This window comes from Amblyomma americanum, chromosome 10, assembly GCF_052857255.1.
Source record: "Amblyomma americanum isolate KBUSLIRL-KWMA chromosome 10, ASM5285725v1, whole genome shotgun sequence".
Lineage (NCBI taxonomy): Eukaryota > Metazoa > Arthropoda > Arachnida > Ixodida > Ixodidae > Amblyomma > Amblyomma americanum.
Genome location: NC_135506.1, coordinates 48,514,627 through 48,533,759, shown reverse-complemented (window position 1 = coordinate 48,533,759; position 19,133 = coordinate 48,514,627). Strand labels below are relative to the sequence as shown.

At 46.6% G+C, this 19,133-nt stretch overlaps 1 protein-coding gene across 1 annotated transcript in view; it reads left to right on the top strand.

The window, feature by feature from the left end:
- LOC144107451 (voltage-dependent calcium channel subunit alpha-2/delta-3-like) overlaps window positions 1-13,736 on the top strand; it is a 143,066-nt gene extending 129,330 nt beyond the window's left edge. Inside the window, exons 29-37 of the mRNA XM_077640450.1 lie at window positions 188-342; window positions 2,037-2,078; window positions 2,180-2,242; window positions 2,967-3,037; window positions 3,163-3,238; window positions 3,447-3,499; window positions 3,600-3,658; window positions 4,570-4,922; window positions 6,556-13,736. Of these exons, the coding sequence (XP_077496576.1) occupies window positions 188-342; window positions 2,037-2,078; window positions 2,180-2,242; window positions 2,967-3,037; window positions 3,163-3,238; window positions 3,447-3,499; window positions 3,600-3,658; window positions 4,570-4,922; window positions 6,556-6,669 (986 nt within the window). The 3' untranslated portion in view covers window positions 6,670-13,736. The remainder of the gene's footprint in view (window positions 1-187; window positions 343-2,036; window positions 2,079-2,179; window positions 2,243-2,966; window positions 3,038-3,162; window positions 3,239-3,446; window positions 3,500-3,599; window positions 3,659-4,569; window positions 4,923-6,555) is intronic.
- The last annotated feature ends 5,397 nt before the right edge of the window (window positions 13,737-19,133 follow it).

Genomic DNA, 19,133 nt, shown 5'->3' with positions numbered 1-19,133 from the left:
ACCACCACCACCTTTTAGTAAAAGGATGGCAGGGGGGGGGGGGGGGGGGTGACTTAGGGGGTCTGGGTCAGGACGCATTTTACGAACTCATATGCAAACTTTCAGTGCACTTCATCGGGTTGGTAGCATTCGGCGTGTGCTTAAACCATGGGGGGAAGGCTTAAACACTGCCTCGTCCCCGTTGCAGGCGCCCGGTACGCGGCGAACGACAACAGCCCCATCTACGTGACGGGCAGCCGGGCCGTGTTCCTCGGCTCAGAAAAGAAGGCCCCGGCGGCCGTCGTGGGACTGCAGATCAAGCACTCGGTCTTCGAGGAGAAGTTCCTCAACATTTCCTCCAAGGTGGCCGCCCGCGCTCCTGCTTTGCTTTTCGTAACATTTGTTTTACAGCGATAGCTGTTATTCGCCCGTCCCTGGCTTGCGCGTCGCCGTCGGCGTAACCAGTGGGTGCGCTAGACATGCTGCGCCGGTTAACGTGGGTAGCATAAGCCCGCGGGTGGCTCTGTTTGGAACAGCCGCCTGCCAGTGCAGGGGTGCATCGCTTGACCACTACAGCAGTGCGATATATATGAGATCACTGTACCTTCTCTACCTCAAAATATCCCCAAAACTAAACTCCTAAACAGCTATCGCTGAATATCGCGTTACACAGTCGTAACAGTCATGTGAGTTGGTTTTTCATTTCTCTATCTCTAGTACGAAAGCAATGATAGTCATTATGGCGCTCGGCTGCTGGCCCGAAAGACGCGGGTTCAATCCCGGCCGCGGCAGTCGAATTTCGATGAAGGTGAAATTCTAGAAGCCCGTGTACAGTGCGATGTCAGTGCACGTTGAAGAACCCCAGGTGGTCGAAATTTCTGGAGCCGTTCACTACGGCGTCCCTCATGGCCTGAGTCGCTTTGGGATGTTAAACCCCCATAAACCATAAACCAAACCAAAGCAGTGATAGAGCTATGCGGCCGCAAGCTTTGTAGTTCGGGCAAGCTTGTCTCATTACAGCAAGGCAAGCTGTGACTGGCTATTTTGAAGTGGAAAACTAATTTTCGTCGTTTATTATTAAGGACAAAAGATAAACAGATACCAATGCGGACTGCCGAGGACATTGATCTTGTTTTTTTTTTCTTTTCGCTCAACGACAAGGACGTGTGTGATTCGCTGTGCCACGCTATGCCACATAAAGAAAAACGAGAGAAACTCAATTCCTGTAAAGATGCTTTTCTTTTCTCTGTACTGTAGCTGTTGCAGCGAAGCAGTCTTTACAGAAGCAGTTGAAGGAAACGACAGGACGACTAAGGAAATGCAATTTAGGGGCCAACACTCATTTTGCATAATGTAGCTTTAATATCTTAAGATATTCCATTCCGGAATGGGGCACAAAGTTGGCTCAATCACTTATTCTATCTAGGCTTATCGTTCAAGGAGAAGAAAGCTTGAGCAGCGCGATTAGCTATTGTCTGAAGGTTAAGAAAATAAATAGCAGACCATGTTATTAGCGAACACAACTCTAAAGTGATCAGAACAAAAAAGAAAACGCAATGGCGACCAAGGAAATCAGCGAGAAAACAGGATGGAAACTTCGCATTGAGATTTCACACTGCACACTTTGAACACAGAAGTGAGGGGGCTACTGTTCTCTTGGCAACTCGTTATCATCTTTGCAGACACCAATGCATCAAGGAACTATCAGTGAACGATCTGTGCCAGCGTATCGCGTAATGAAGGTCGACTGACTAGACTTAGAAAGTAGGAAAAAGAGCCCGACGAGCTTTTTATATATCTGAATAATAGATTCAATGCCGATATACATAAGCATTGCCATGCCAGCTGCTTTTTGTTTTGTGGGGTCAGTCTTTGAAACGCGTTAAAAAAATTATAGTAGATATAACTGATATTTATAACTTAAACAAAGAAAAGGATGGAAAGCCTTCCGTAGCTGCACCTGGTAACTAAAAACGTTTCTTTTTTTTATACCTCTTGGTACTTCTGACTTCACCTTTTTTTTCCCTTCCCGTCTTCCCTTGCCAACTTCCTTTCAGTGCGAGAACCAAAAGCCCTGCTTGTACACCTGCGGGAACGAGGTATGCTAGAGATAAAGCCATTCTTAACCGCGTGCTAGTCTGGTGTAAATTTAACACGTTCAGCGAAGTTAACTATTGATTTTCGCTGTTCATTTCCGCAGGCTCTCGACTGTTTCCTCTTGGACAACAACGGCTTCGTCATTGTGTCAAGCAACCGCACTCAAGTGAGTCGAAATTGGATTCGCCAGATTTTGAACGTGAAGTACTCCTCCCGGATCGGAGCGCAATAAAGCAGTCGAGTGGGATTGAGCTCTCTCTTGAATATTCACCTGGAGACAAATACGGGGAAAACAGGGTTACGGGACCAGGTTAAATAAATACTGGCACCAAATTTCTTGCCCCAGGCGTCTGTGTGGCTTTATCCCTGACCGTGCAGAAAATCATCACGAGAGCACGTTTAGCAGTATCTGAAATGTGCCTTATTGGTAACACATCTTTAAAATATGCAAGAATCTGTACACAAGATGCATATCAGCCGGTTGATACAACTACTAGAAAAAGTATGAATATCACGCAAGAAATGTAAATGAATGCAAAATAAACGTGAGTACTGGCGCCAGGATTAAATGTTGTAGCAATCTTTTTCTTTGACATTTGTACTTATCAGTCGTCATCAGCGGTTCTCTCGTTTATGTTCCAATTTCTCCTTGCCTATTTCTCAATTTTAAAACAAGCGGCGAATATTGGGTGCACCGCATTCTACACACAGCAGTTCGAGACGTCTCCCCATTACCGTTATGTGGCGGCACCCGCGTTACTCCGGGAAACCTTGTCCTTGGTGGTGGAGCTAATCGCTCTCTACGCATGTTGTGACTTAGTTGGCGAAAAGACATGTATGGACTGAAGTTCATGCTTTTTCATTCCTGTTTCTCCTTTGTGATTACATAGGTGGGAAAGTTCTTCGGGGAGATAGACGATACCCTCTTCCTCTCAATGGTCAAGTACAACGTTTACAAGAGGTGAGAATTCAGCTAATATATAAGCCAGTTGATCACCTGATGCCAATCACCAAAAGTAAATAAGACGAAAAACTGCAACCATTAAAGATGTGGTCCGTTTTTTTCTTTTGCGATGTGCTTCTCAGGGTGCGAATATACGACTACCAAGCGATATGCAAGGACAAAGTCGTCCCGTCTGGACCGGCAAACTTTCGAACAAGTGTAAGTAATCGTGCAGTATATGTACATTATAAGTTTTCTGAGTTGCTGCCTAGGCAACGTGTTTCGTGAAATCGGTAGTAATAACCATTTTGATGAACTGCTAATCAAACTCTATGCAAAAGCTAACGCGAGGTACGAGTAGCACATTTCGAAAATGTCTCAAATTATGACATGTCTCCTCTTTTCTCTCTTTCTGTTCTTTTTTCAGCCGTTTCACGCCTTGTGGAATATACTGGCCTGGGCCTGGAAGAAGCTTGTTGTGTACGTTGCGGCCGTTTTTTTTCTAGATGAAACCCTAATATAGCAGTGGGCCCTGCCATGAGATTGTCAAACCATGTTTCGCTTCTTTTCTGTAACGCAGGCTAGTAATGCATTTCGAGGTGTACCACGTGTTCAACTTGGAGTGGATCGTAACATCAAGTAAGCCGCCAAACTTCTGTTTCTTTTGTGGAAAAGTGGCATAAATGAAAGTTGGCTGTCGGTATCCTTTGCAGATTTCAGGTTTATAGAACCATCCTATACGCACTTGTTTTGAGCCTAAACAGATTGTCCCTGTCCAGTTATGTAATGTCTTTATGATTTTTTTATCGTTCACATGCTGTGCTTTTAAATCTAACGCTTCCTTCTAAAGGCAGCCAAGATGCTTTCTTATTCATCAATGGAAGCGGGAATAGTAGATAACGCTTTTTTTTTTCTTCCCTAATTCAACATAAAGCATGGAATGGGATGGACAAAGGCAGTTAAAGGCTACTCTGAGGTCTCATCTGTCATTACCTCTATTGCCGCTTAAGAGTGTATTACGTCAGCAGTACCCGAGTCCCGAGTATAAGGCGCGCTGTTCGCCGTTCCGCAATCGATCGCGTGATTACGTCAGCACTTTTTGTTACACTACAGGAGTTAATAGGACGACAGATGAACAGTTTGGCAGATGAACTGTCCTTCTTGGTGTGAGGTGATCTCGTTCCCTGCTGAGTTGTCCATCCTAGTCTTTGCAGGGGAACCATATGACAGGCCTCTTTGCACATCAGCAAGTCTCAAGTGTATGCAAAGGAAACCTCAATATTCCTTCTCCCTAGCGTACCTTGAATTCGTTTGTCCTTTGTTTTTTATAAAGACAAGTTGACGCTAACAGAGTGTCAGCGAAAAGTTCTTGAAACATTGCGGGAACAAAACAGAGCTGAGAGAGCCGATTATGCATCCCCGATTGTGTACCGATGGTTGTGTACCGATGGTTGTGCACCGACGACTGTGTACCGACGACTGTGTACCGACGATTGTGTACCGACGGTTGTGTACACACACTTGAGTTGGCCCGATGACCGCTGACGCAGGCGACTACGACTACGGCGACTACGCGGCCGACGACGCCATCCCGATCCCCAGCAAGACGCGGGCGCGTCCGTGCGACATGGAGATCGACCTGTACGAGATGCAACCCATGGAGCCCGAGCCCATCAAGGGCAAGCTGTCCAAGTGCAGCGACCGCAGCTGCGACAAGCAGTTCATCGTGCAGGCGGTGCCGTCCAGCAACCTGGTCATGCTGGCCGTGTTCACCGACTGCAACTGCACGAGCACGCCGGCGCCCCTCGCGCCCCGCGAGGTGGTGCCCGACGAGGCCATCTTCTGCAACCAGACAAGCTTGCCCAGGCAGAGGCCCGACGTCTGCATCAACTACCATGCCGAGGTACGTGGCCGTGGCGTACGTGTGGTCGCCGCCATGAGGTGCTCCGGGGGTCCGGAAGACCGAGGAGTCCTTTCGAAGCTGCCTTTCTAATCTTGTCGTGCGCCGCCAACCTTATATCCCTTACAAAAATGGTCTATAGACAGTCGATAGGCTTCTTGTAGACTCTATTGCCTTCCTATAGATATTTCTTTTTGTCTATTCATATTCTGTAGGCTGCCCATAGGCAAAAATCTACTAAAAGTGTATGGCGATAAATCTATTCATTGTCTATACAATTTGCATTACCTGTAGACTGTTCTCTAGAGCTTGTCTGTTCAGAGTCTATGGAATTTATAGACAGAAGTGTATGGACAGTCTATACACTGTCTTAAGAAATTTGTGTTAGGGATAGCAGCGAACTTTGCAACTTAAAAATGTGTGGTGACTGCAAGACGACAGCCACGGAAACGAAGAGAACGGCACACAAGAGTTCCCGTGTCGTCCTTTTCGTTTCACGAGCGTTTGCCTCATTTCCACCAGGTCGTTCAAAACAAAACACCAATTATTCTAGAGTCACATCCTCATGACGTTTTTAACCTTATATAAGTCCGCGTGATTATACGCCACTCTAAATCAACTTATACCCGCTCCATTGCTGAATAAAACCATTTGCTCTCTGTCCAGTGCATCACTCGTTAATCTGATGTCCTTGCAGTTTCGCTTACTTACATTGTCAATTTGCCTTGGTTTTCTAATATGTGCTCTTTTAATTCTGGGTCTTAACGTTATGTTTATCGCATTACTTTTCGTACGCCCATCTCATCAGTCAAGACGAGCGCCCTTGTAGCAAAATACTTCAGCCTTGTAGATCACGCAATTTCGATCCCATTTCGGCCGGTGTCTGGTGACAAATTTCTGGCAGTTTTCAAAAGTACTCCGAGTTAGCTCTTTTGCGCAGTAGACGTTTGTTAATTCTACATAAGAAACACCTAAATTAGCCTGAATAAAATACCCTCGTCAGGTCTCGTGCAATAGCTACCGAGCCATTGCATGGGGTTTCGCGTCTGTGAAACCGGAAAGCATTGCGTTTCTTGCAGTGGAAGCTGAGTGCGTTGTACCTGTCAAGCACGGATACGCCGTATTCTCACAAGAAGGTCATTGTGCCTGCACGGGCTGCACGGAACAGATTGCGAGGTCTCCCTTAGGAGGACTGTTATCTTCCTTCGCTTTTCGCCTCGTGCGTGTCCTGAACGATGAGCACGATGTGCCACTGAGTGCGCCATCGAGAGCATGCCTTGTGGGCACGCTGTGGTGAAGACCTATTGCTACTCAAGCTCATGGTACAGTGCAGGTTAACAACTAAAACGTTAAAATTATTTTTTTTAAATCAAAGTCATCATCTTGGCGTTCTGTGGACTTCGTGTAGAAAACTTATTAGGTTAATATCATATCACCTTAACGCTTACCCTAACGTTTAATTGGTATGCTCATCCATATGGGAGCGACACCCAGTGTGCTGGAGTACCGTATGTACGCACGCTCACTCTTAGTTTATAGTCTCGACTTGTCGTTAAAGAGTGTCTTCTCCTCATTCCGAATTGTGAACAACTGTAATAATTGATGCCCGTTCTTTTCCACTTGTGTCTTTCTGCAGGAGGCCGAACTGAAAAGGCAATGTGGCCGCGCCAGCGCTTCGCAGACCGTCTCACTTGCTCTTCTGGTCGCCGCCGTACTTCTCGCGAAATCCTCGTCCTGCCTTTGGGGTTGACCGGGAGCCCAAGTCGTCGATGCCGCCGCCGTAACCGCTTTCTGACAAACGAACCCGACGACAAGCTTCCACGTCAGTACCAGCCGCACAGCGCAGCTGCGAACCGAACGCAAGCGAGCCCTGCTGCAGCAACGCAATGCTGAAGACCACGCTACGCAGACGATGACGATGTCACTGCTGCTGCCTGTGTGCGCGTATGTGTGTGAGTGCCCCAGGACAGTGCCTGTCGATCTGTCCCTTGAGCGAGCGTTTGTTTCTTTCTCGACCGCTCGTCCATCCAACCACATGGCGACGGTTCTACAACAGCGACTCTTGCGTCACGTGCCTCTTTCTACAGCGATTTGTCGTCACGGACACCGCACATTGCATCACACACGCTGAGACGCACAAGCCCCTCCCCCCGCTTTGTTTTTATCCTGTCACAAACGGGCGGGAAATTTTGAAAAGCGAATTGGTCCATCTTGTTTGTGACTGTGCTACTTGGTCGCCACGCTGCAGTGGTTGCAACCTTGACAACTTCTTCTGACGCACCTTAGCGTAGCACACTGCTTGGAGAGCTTGGAGGTGCCGCCGTACGACTGCAACTAATAACTTCGAACTGTCAGCTGGCCTGCTTGCGCTTGCTGGATTGCAAGATGGATCATCTCGGTGAGGTGTGGTACCTGGACAGCAAAGCAAGGCAGATCAAAATGGATTTGAATTCTTGTCCATGTGGCTGCTTCGAAAAAGAAATGAGAATTAGGAGAAAATTGTCTCACATTCTTTCGATTGAATTATTTCCCAGGTTGGTGGAAGCAATCAAGGAGGAATGAAGGATGTCACGTGCAGCGATGCGTTATACACTAGGCTAAAGATAAGTGGAGAGACTTGACAAGGCATATCAGCAGCTGTTCAGCTAACGCAAGCAAAATGTCCCAACCTTTCGCTCGTGGTGTGTTTACTTCAGAAATCAAAACCGCATCACTGTGGAAGCCATGAACACGGCTGCTTTCTTTCACTGTTTCCATCGAGTCTGGCTCTGCAAGGACTAAAGTCAAGGAAATGGACTTTACCCTGTGCTTTCCAGTCTTCAGCACCCTCTGACCTCGTTTGAGTGTGAAAAGACTCAGGACGACTTGAAATGCTACGTCCGACTTGCTGATACATCTTTGTTTCCTTATGTGTCACTGTGTGCACCCGCACATAAGTGAAGCAGGGATGCTCCCATTCATGGCTGCCTTTATGCCAGCATGGGAGTTACCACGCTCTCTCCCTTCCATTGTCTGCCACATCGTCTGGCATGTGAACTAATGTGAATTCTCTTCGACAGCGTCTGTTCTGTGGGCTGACTTGATGTAGTACATTTGACTACCCCTACTTTCGGCTTCTGTTATGTCTCTTGCTGCAGAGGCAAAGCAATGAGAAGGTATACATGACGTTGAATGTTTAGAGCCCATTCCAACCACTTTCGCCAAGTTTCAAACAGCAACGACCACATTCTTTAGAATAAACCTCGTAATGCTTTCTACTGCCCTTGCCGAAGGAAAATGTAAGGTTTTGATAGGAAGTGCTCCTCACTCATGGCTGTGAACTTGCGATAAATGCCACACCAGATGAGAAACTATTAGTGTCACAGTTTTTGCACTGGTCTTGCAAAGGAATGATCAGCTGGACTTGAAAGCTGGCGAAAAGGACGCATGAAATTTTTCCGCACAAGCCAGCATTTCAGGGCTCCAGTTAAAAGCAGCCCAATTATTTTCGTTATCATGGGTGCGTGCAAGGCAGATTTCCTGACAGGACCTGTCCAAGCACTGCGATACAATGCCTCTAGGCACCTTGCATGACATCACGAAAATATGATATATATGCATAGTGCCAATGCAGCACTATGGTGCTCTGTGTTGCACAAATGGTATAGTGCTAAGTTCGGGGGTTGTAGCCGTAACAAGTTTCTCTGTGATGTCGTCTACCTGTTACTTTTGGAATAATTTAAAGTGACTGACAACTGACCGAAACGCGTCATGTGATTATGGTTGGAAAGAAAAGATCTTGCCTGATATTGTCAGAACCGAGAACTGCAATATAGAAGAAACGAGGATTTACACTTTTCATTTGGCATTGAGAAATCAAAATCGGAAGTGGCATCTTGCGATGAAGCCTTGCCATTATCGGTGTATCCCACCGCATGATTTTCTCTCAGCAAAATATTTGCTTTTTTCTTAAGTGCACAGTACTTCTTCTTTCTGGATTGATCGTTACATTTTGCTGTAATTTCCGCTCACTTCAGTGCGCCCTTTGATAAACAGCAGCCCTACATCCGCATCGGCGAAGAAATGTTTTGAGCTTTTGTCACTAGATGGCGCCGCTGTTTTGCATTTCTTTAAACAATAACCACTGTCCACTAATACTTTCGTTGACATGGTGTACGTCATTGTGTTGTAAGCGCTCTGTGGACACTGAAATGGATGCTACTTTATAATGAAACTGTGTAATTAATTTCTGGCGGCTGGGGCTATATAATAGTCTTTACTTCATCAATTCGGTCAGCGTCCAATCGCCATCGCACTCACTGATCACGGTTTCTAGCGTCGAGATATATATAAACGAGCGAAAATTCTTGGCAAAAATCTTCTGGAGCCTTTCTAACAAAACCACTGTGGAATCGGGCACCTTACGCAGTAATTTTACTGTTATGCCGAAAAAAATTGGGTGCGTAGCACTCAGTTGCCAGTCCCTTTAACTGCATTCAAGGCTTAAGCCATTAAGTAGTTCCTACACATAACCACTCAAGATGTGTGTAGTTGGAAATTGTATTCATGATTAAATCCAAACAAGAGTCACTCTGTTCGGTGCCGATAAAATCAGACAATGCCTACTTGCTAGAAGCTTTTGCGCATTGTGTTCTTAACGCCGAAAGCTTAACACTTCATTCTTATAGCGTAGCGTGATCTCTTTACTGGTACTGTACACAGTCTGCTGTTTGACATGTTAAGACCATAACATTCAGTGTTGATCAAATCTAAAATGGTTCCTAATACGGGGACTAGAGTTGTCAGTACTGTAAAGAAAGGGTTAACACTGCGTGACAGTTTCGACGACTTCTTTGTGTCTTTTGGTGCTCGAAGGGCTTTAACATTGATCCCTTGGTGACACTCCTGTATTTAGAATCTGAAATGAGCGAATGAGCTTCAGAAGACGTCCATTGGATTGCCTCCCTGTGTCACTTCAAATCTTTTGCGTCAGGTGCAGAACTCGATGGAGTCATACCGCTTCTCAAGAGGAGGCTTAAAATTAAAAACAGAAGCTTTCACAACCTTGCCCCCAAAATTTAGAGAAGAAACGACGGCCATGCTTTTCGCCACCGCCCAACTCTAAATGGCCTTTCTGCCCACGACAACAACGTTGGATGTGTTGGACTCTAAGCACGGACGTCGGACGCGGCAAAGAACGTTCATCATGTCAAGACGTATTGACACTACTTCTTTTTATTCCCTCTTCAATATTTGTGCGCGTGATTGTGTGTTGTTGGACGATTGCGTGCATGCATTTGTACATGTTCTACTGGAATCTAAGGTCTTCAAAACGCATATGTCTATGCGTTGTTTGGACCTGCCTCTTCGACATGTGCATCAACGTCAGAGGGGACTGGAACAGTTCTTGCTCAAAACGAATGTGCAAGTCGTGATAGCGTCTCTTTTCTTTTTTTTTGTTCATTGTGCGCGCTAACCTTCTACTATTTTCACGCAGGCTTTTGTGCAGCGACAAAGCTTATGCACAGGACACTGAGCTGCGCAAGTATTGTGCACTAAAGTGGTTATAATCTCGGCGCGTGACCCGTTCAGTAGTGCGCACGTCTGCCTCTGATCGAACGCAAATGTCGGGGGAGGCAGGAAGGACCGGTACATCTTCCATGCGCCGGATAGGGTACTGCCTAGTCACCTATAACGAGTTGCCTGTAAGTTATGTTTGAACCTGTACTTACTTTTCTCTTTTTATCTTCTGCTTCTAGAGGCAACTAGTAGTGGTATTATGGACTGTTCGCTGGCGACATACGGACGCACTTAACTACCTAAGTGGACGACCAAATTTGTCTGACCATAAAGAAATAGAGAGCTATCTTGTGGTGCTGTGATGTAGATGTACACAACTTCATAAATATTTCCACTCGTTTTCTGATTCAGAGCGCTGACGAGGTGCAGGCCCGCTACATCAAACTTGTTTCACATTCGAGCGGCGCATTTGGTGGATAGTATGCCCTCGAATTGACTGGACTTGCGTAAACATCGGAGGGGGCTGATTGTTGAAGCGAGGCCATCGAGGCTAAAAGATCGCGGCCGCTGTACATGCACCAGACTGAGCCGCCACAACTTTTGGGCGCCAAATGGTGTGGATGTTGTCGGTTGCCACGATGAGGCAGCAGCAAGAAAACGCGTGTGATTGTGGCTTCGATGCCGCCTAGGGAGGTGTATACAGCGTACCATTGTATGACCTTTACAACAATTTATCTCACGTAAACAATTATAACGCATATTTCGGTCTTTAAGTGTAGAGAAATTTTGTCATTGCGTTAATGCAATGGCGAACTTTTAAATGAAAAATATTTTTGAGCATTCTTCGGATGGATGGCCTTGAGTCGGAAATGTGTCTGAGTTCTATTCATGTAAGACGCGTTGGAAATAAATCGTTAGGATCTTTGATGTTTCTTCAGAGCTGCAAGAATAGCGGATTTTAATGTTACCGATCTATTATTATTATTATTTACAAGCAGTCTGAGCAGAAGTCTTAGTAGAGGAATGTTTCTTTTCTGAATGGAACTATGCATATCTTCGTTGGCTAAGAACCTGCTTGCAGGTAATCGTAATTTACGTGGCCATCAACAAATCAGTGCATTGTGTAGGATACTATTACGAGTGCAAATTGCGTGTTACGAATGAGAATAATACTCCACTTTAAGTCTCGCGGTACGAGGATCTCCGTACTTAAAGCTCGGCCCTTGTCAAGTTTTCGTACTTTGTATATCCTGGCGCTGTTGGAGCTTTTGGGGGGAATGAACCGACCGTACCGTTACACTTCGACGTTTGTGTGTGATGCTGCGAGCGGAAGTCACCTCGACAGCGTTGTCGGTTGTTTCTCTCAATTTCCTCCTTTTTCTCCTGTTCCCTCCCTCTGCGCATGCGCATACTTTCGTCACTGAAGTGCGGCAGCATCTGCGCTTGCTCTGTGCGCAGCATATGCAGGTCGCGGTGTCAAGTTTGTACGCACAGGCGCAACCACTCAAAAAAGGGAACAAGTGAGTGCGTGTCGCTGCGGGCCTAACGTGAGCTTGCGGCTTTTCTAAGCATTGCTAGGACTCCCGTCTGCACTTTTGTGTCGTCTGCTGTAGAAAGCGGGAAGGCTGTCTTAAGTGCTCGTTCAATGCGCATTGCAGTTATTAAAACACTGAGCAGCGTCTTCGAAGTTTTCAATCCGCTAAACAATGGAGGTCACGCCAGTATTGACAGATATTGGACGGGGCGTGCCTCCAATTTATAGAACAGCCAGCCGGTGACCGGCCCGTACAGACATTCGCTCGCGTGTGTTCCCTCTAGTATTTTTCTCGCGCCTGTATGTACGCATAGGCGGCGACAGCGCACTAAACGCGCCACAAAGCTTCGGCTGCAGCCGGCTTATCTGAAGAAAGAATGCTTAAAAGACGAGAATTTTTAGAAGGTGTCGACTTTGGTTGGCGCACAACGCGGCGGTTCTCGCGAGGTAAAAACCACTTTCTCCGCAAGCCTCGAAAGAAGCCATTTTTAGGAGCACTCTGCGGCTGCGTAATCCATTACCGACGTAGTACTTCCCCATGTTTCTCTTGAACAGCTTCCATCAATGTACTGAGCGTTTTGATTTCGGTCGATGGGCCAGCCATCCGGGACCCCTATGGCGGAAGTCTCATTACCGAGACGCCCACCAGGCTGCACCATAATCGCTATGTCATCACCAAAGCTAACTCGTTGCTTTGTTTGATGTCCACTACACGTGCAACGTTAACGCAGTTGGGTGTGGTAGAGGTACTTTGTATCTACACCATCGTGCCCATGATGACTGCCACCATCGTCCGAAAGTAAAATGGTTTGTTGCTCGCCGAGTGCTGCCGTTTAGGGAAGCATTCTGTCGTCTTGAGGTTGTTTACAGCAACCAGAAAGAACCGAGATGCTGACGTTGCCGTCTAATAATTCTGAACATCGCCATGACTGGAAGCATAAAATAATTCACTCGCATATGATCATTCGTTTCCAGTTAGAAAGCTGCGCCGTGGCTTCTTGCAATCGACTTTTGTTAAAAAGATAGAATTGTAGGCGCCTTTTCTGTTCACTTGGCATTTGGCTAGGACCCTTGGGGTTCGTTCAGCCCAGCGCCACTTGTCTGTATGATCGAACGCTGGATGCAAAAGAAAAAAAAAAGTGACCACTTTTTGTCATCGCCGACATTGTATACGTGCAAACGAAAATATTTTTCGCCCAGCGTACTTTCTTTTTTTTTTTTTCGGTAGTTGTGCAACGACGCATTGCACGGCAAATATCTTTTTGAGCTCTCCTTTCTGCTTCCCCACATTTTTTTTTTGTTGTTGTCAACAACCCAACACTATCAAATACAAAAAAAAGTCGGCAGGCGTCAAACCGCTTTTCGATGTATCTCTCTATCTTTCTTTTTTTTCGTTTTTCCTGTCTGTTAGTTCCGTGTTCTGCTGACGAAATACTCGGCACGGAAGCACTGTACATACGCGAGCCAAGGCTGTTTTTTGTACAAAAGACGAAAGGAAGTCTTTTTGAGCGTTGTCTGCGTGGCTGTATTCAGCGGTTGACTGGCGGAGTTCTTGTTCTGGTTTTTCCTGTTCGTTTAAGTGTCGTCTGCTCTTGATTTTTTTGCTGTTTTCAAGATTTTTTCCAACCGCAGTTTTGGACGGCACAAATAAAAGTATGTTCCTTTTTTGCAAAGCCTGACCGGATGTATGTGCCGATGAGTGCAATATGCTGAGACTGCCTGATACTTCTTTTTTTTTTTTTCCTTGCGGTGCAATTAAAGCGACACGTATGTGGTTTTCAAGTTTGGGTGTCCGTGTCCCTTTATTTGAGTCATATGTACACACACCAATATTTTATTTCATTTTATTACTCTCAGGGCGGTCAGGAGTGACATGGGTGACATGGGTGCGCAAAGCTGAATTTAGATAGATGTAGCATTTCAAGAGGAAGCAGGCGGCATTCTCTGCATCGTTTAGAATGAATGAATGAATTCACCTTACTGCGTGGCTTGCGCTTTTAAGAAAAGATTGCCGTGAGCGGCTGCTTCTGTGGCTTGTTCGCTGCCTCGATCGCTAAATTGCGTTGCCATAACTTGGCCTGCACGTATGCCAAAAATGTGTCCGTAGTTTTTGTGTGTTTGGCCAACGCGCACAAATCTAAGCATGTCTTTATCAGCGGAAAGTTCAGAAATAGAGCGGCACACGCTTGATGCAGATACAAAAAGCTAAGCGACGTGCGAGTTAAGTTTCAGAATCACAGCAGGACCGATTACTAATGAGGGTGGCAGGTTTCTATAGAGCTCGAAGGTGGTGGTACGTTGTATTAGAAGAGACGATATATCGCAGTGGGGGATGGTCTGAGTCACGCTGACAGGGAAAACATCGTATAGAGTATCTCTCGAGGATGCATGGTGCATTTTGGACCCCAAGCGGTCACATATAACAGTTGGTGGTCGGGAATACAGGGTATCTTGATTCATATTGCAGCGAAGAAGCACACACACACAGAGAAGGAACACGCAAAAAAACACGGACGAACGCTGCTTCGTCCGTGTGCAGCGTTCGTCCGTGTTTTTTGCGTGTTCCTTCTCTGTGTGTGTGTGCTTCTTCGCTGCAATATGAATCAAGAATGTTACCAACTTGCCCAAAAACGTGTTTTACTCAAGGTATCTTGCATATCCAAGGATGGTGACGCGTTGTATTTGAAGTTTTCACGCACTGCACCAACAAATTGAATGGTGGGACGCTTAAATCAAGGAATTAAATATAAAGCGTCCCTGCCCCGCTGGAACATACCGCCCGCGCTGCCCTGGCCTGGTAAGCGTATATGTACAGTGTATGGCCCGAGGAAGAAGCGGTTACATATCGTAATAAAATATGGTCTGCGCCTCGCTTCGGGTGGGGGAGTTTGTGTGGTACATACCCCAAGGATGGTGGCACGTTTTAGGAATGGTTATTATTGCGGTATGCAGCGTTAAAGACAGTGGTTTGGCGATGTGGTGGTTTGGCGCCCCGCTCACGTGGAAAAATTAGCGCTCTGGGCCGTCAGCGAAAACAGGTGATAAGCAAAAACGTGGAATACTTTGAGGGAAAGAAAAAACGCAGCCTCCGAGGCAGTTCAATTGGGCCAAAGAACCTCCCTCTATCAAAAAGTGTTTGTGGACAATTAGGCAACTGAGGTCCGAGTTGTGGAATTATAAGAAGACAGGTGGGCGAGTCTGGAGTCCGGGGAGTTGCCGAGTACATATATGCTAGCCATCTAACCGGAGTTCACCATGTTGGAGCGATCAAACGTTGTGGCCAGTTTGAGCCTCCTAGGTGTGATGATGCTGGAACGCTCCGCACGCGGTTGCCGCGCTTTCCTGGACAATAATATTACCAGTCAGCTACAGTCGGATACAACTCAAGAATGAAGCAGCCGATAGCATCGAGCGATTTTCATGACGCAAAGGTTGTGCTGATTAAGCCGTGGTTAATTACCTCTTATCTGGTAGCACCTACGATGACACCCTAGCAAGTACAAAAGGATTAACCACGACGTCAAGAGAATGGGTCGACGTCATTGGCTGAAAGGCTTCCTTTGAGGGGCAACTGCCGCTTCGTTCTTGAGTTGTATCCGGCTGTAGACTGTAGTTGCATCCGATTGCATGTAAATTGTCGGTGTGGGCTGGGCAACATTATTTTTCTTTCTTTTACTCTGCCACACTAATATATGTATGCAAATCGTGACGCGGCTCAGAATTCGTAGGAAAATGAGGCTGAAAGCACCATCGATTGGGAACCAATATCCACGGGCTGAAAAACCCAGTCGGTTGAGCCAACGGATAGCTTGCACGGGACGTCATGAGCACCACGAAAGTGGGCCGGTGTAAGTGTCCATAACTGGGTTATACAAGCGCGCAGGATCTCACTGTACATGCATCTGGCCTGTGAACATCTGTGTAACCCCGCAATCGTGCAGGCGGCGCAGACGCGTTAGGAGTGAGACCCTTATAAAAATGGTATATAGACAGGCAATAGACTTCCTATATTGCCTTCCTATAGATATCGTTTTTGTCTATTCATAGTCTGTAGACTGTCTATAGACAAAGGTCTATTGAAAGTGTATGGCCATAAATTTATAAAGCGTCTATAGACTCTCTATAGGATTCGTATTGCTTATGGACTACTCTTATAGGATTTGTCTATAGGCAGTCTATAGACTTTATAGACTAAATTTATAGACTTCACAGATAGTAAAGAAATTTTTGTAAGGGAGCATGGCAGCATGCCGGCGATGGCGAAGTTTGCTCCTTCTTGATGCCTAATGCCCAATCCTAAATGTACCGTAAATAGCTCATACATACTAATATAAAACGTAGCGCAACCTACGGGACGAGAAGCAAGAGACGGAACAACACGCTGGACAAGACAGCGGGATGAGAAAATGCAGTTTGTCTGCATTTTCTTATCTTACTGTCTAGCACGAACGCCTGACTGTCCGCATGCAATTTTTGAAAGTTCCCTGCTTCACAAAGCGTGTTGAAAATAATAATAATAATAATAATTGGTTTTTGGGGAACGGAAATGGCGCAGTATCTGTCTCATATATCGTTGGACACCTGAACCACGCCGTAATGGAAGGGATAAAGGAGGGAGTGAAGGAAGAAAGAGGTGCCGTAGTGGAGGGCTCCGAAATAATTTCGACCATCTGGGGATCTTTAACGTGCACTGACATCGCACAGCACACGGGCGCCTTACCTCCATAAAAACGCAGCCGCCGCGGTTGGGTTCGAACCCGGATCAGTAGCCGAGCGCCCTAACCACTGAGCCATCGCCACGGGTTGCTTTCCAAACCACCTGTTACGTATTTCCCATCATGTGTGCCGACTGTAAGCATACTTTTTTGACCTACACCGAGTCGTTCCTCCTAACTGCCGAAACAAATGTTCGCTGTACGCCGCCGGAAGCCTGCTTTCGGTTCAGCATACGCGCTCCAACTGCCCTGTCATTGCGCAGTTACAGCTGGTGGTGTAGAATTTATGTGTCCGTATCATTTATTTGTTTATGTACCGGCTATGTCAGCCCTGCTGATTATTTTCTGACATTCGGGCAGACCCATAGCTACGTTATCTTATCAGTTAGAAAAGTCGAAGTTATAATGCGGCCGTTACCTGCGGCCAGCTTTGTTTAATGGAGAGATGGATGTTATATAGGGCGGCTTCTTTAAAACCGAGCGATGGCGGGCGCCACCTAGCGTCTTAATTGAAAGATTAACAGACTAAGGCGCCACCTTTCGACCAGAAATTCAGGTTATATTGCGTCCAGGGACTATTTTAGCAACTCCAAGCAGTTAATATTACGTCACTTGAACGACGCGACAGTCTATTGAGGTCTCGGCTTTGATTCAATCTGAGTTCCGGATTTTTGCACACGGTTTCTGCGGGAGTTTCTAAACTGGCATGGCCAAGGAACTCTGGTTGGAGTAGGCGACAGATCTGCACCAGTCGGGTCCGCTATTTCACGCTAGCACACGCTACGTTTAGTACACGCTAAACGTCCAAGTGGCTCAGGGCACCACGCTGCTGTAGTCAGTATTCAGACATGCAACGGCTCACTCGCTTGATCAACATTGTCAACAAGCTACCGTACTTGAAGGAAATTGTCGGAAAGGTATCGCCTTTTTTATTTTTTACTCGTCACCAGGAGCAATGTTTTGTAAGAAATTTTTCGAGAATCATTCTCACTTCTCCGGCGTTGCTATGCCACCTGTGACTTCAGCACTATAGCTAGCAGGGACTGCCGCCGGGGGCTGTTTTATCAGGGGCAAGGTTAATCAGGAAAATAATGGGTGTAAGACAGAATCAGTACAAAATACTAGCCCACGTTTCAAAACGTATCTTTAAAATTTGAGTTGAAGCAACAAATACATACAAATACATAGTTTATCTTCTGTAACGAGAGATATCCTAGAGTATACTATACGGCGGCGCGCACAGGGTCTTCTTGTTTCTCTAGATCAAGAGAAGGCATTCGACTTTCTAGAGCATGAGTATATTTACGGTACACTGGATGCTTTCGGTTTCCCACCTTCTTTAGTGCTACTTATTAAAGAGATGTACAGAGATATTTCAAGCACTCTGTTCCTCGATGGCTGGGAAAGTACCGCATTTGATGTTGGCCGCGGCGTCCGTCAAGGTTGTCCGCTCTCCCCTCTTTTGTTTGTCTTAGCATTAGAGCCTTTTCTTTGGCAGTCAATCACCATTCTCTCATTAGCGGTCTGGCATTGCCAGGCAGTGAGAGTGTACGCGTCACTGCTTATGCAGATGACATCACGCTATACTTAGCTGATGAACGCAGCCTGCTCGAAGTTTTAAACGTTTTTCGAGAGTACGCCTCCTTGTCGGGGGCTGCTCTTAATTATTCCAAGAGTCATTACTTTTTTGTAGGGTCACCTCAGAGACGTATAACGAGTACAATACCTTTGCAGTGGTGTGAGCAGATGCGCATTTTAGGAGTGACCTACGACTGTGCTGGAGTATGGGATGGTATGTGGTCTTCGGTCGTAGAGGGTATTACAGCTCGTGTGCAGAGGGCACAGACCTTTGACCTTCCTCTGCTTGAGAGGCGCTACCTGGTTCAGTCGGTCGTGCTGGGTGCCTTTTGGTACCTTTGCCACATTGTTAAACCACCCCTGCGCGTCATAAGGCGGGTGCAGACTACAGTTTTTTCTTTTTTTTTTGGTCAGGCGGAACCGAGCTTGTGCCTCGTGCTGTTCTTGGACAACCACGTGAGAGAGGTGGTTTTGCCTTCCCAACGTTGACCATCACGTCCTCACTGTTAGCATTGAAGTGCATGTTGCGTATCCTGCTGGGGGACGCGTCTCCGGCGCGAACCCTGGCGCGGTACTTTTTGGGCCCTTCCTTGCGCTTTTTGGATCCCTCGGCCCCAGTTAATCATGGTCCTCAATCAGAGAAGCCTACCGCTATATATACTACGGCAGTGGCCTTTTTCAGGCATGCAAGCGCAGTAGCACCTGACGTCAACATTCTTACAGACCGTGTCGTGAATATTATGGGCTCGCTGTTATTGCCTGTTGTGCCGGCGGCTCGCCGCTCACCGATGCGCCGCGTTCAATGGGCGCGCATAACATCGACGCCTCTCCCAGACCATCTACGTGACTTTGTGTGGAAACTTGGTTGGGCAGTGCTGCCTACTTGTG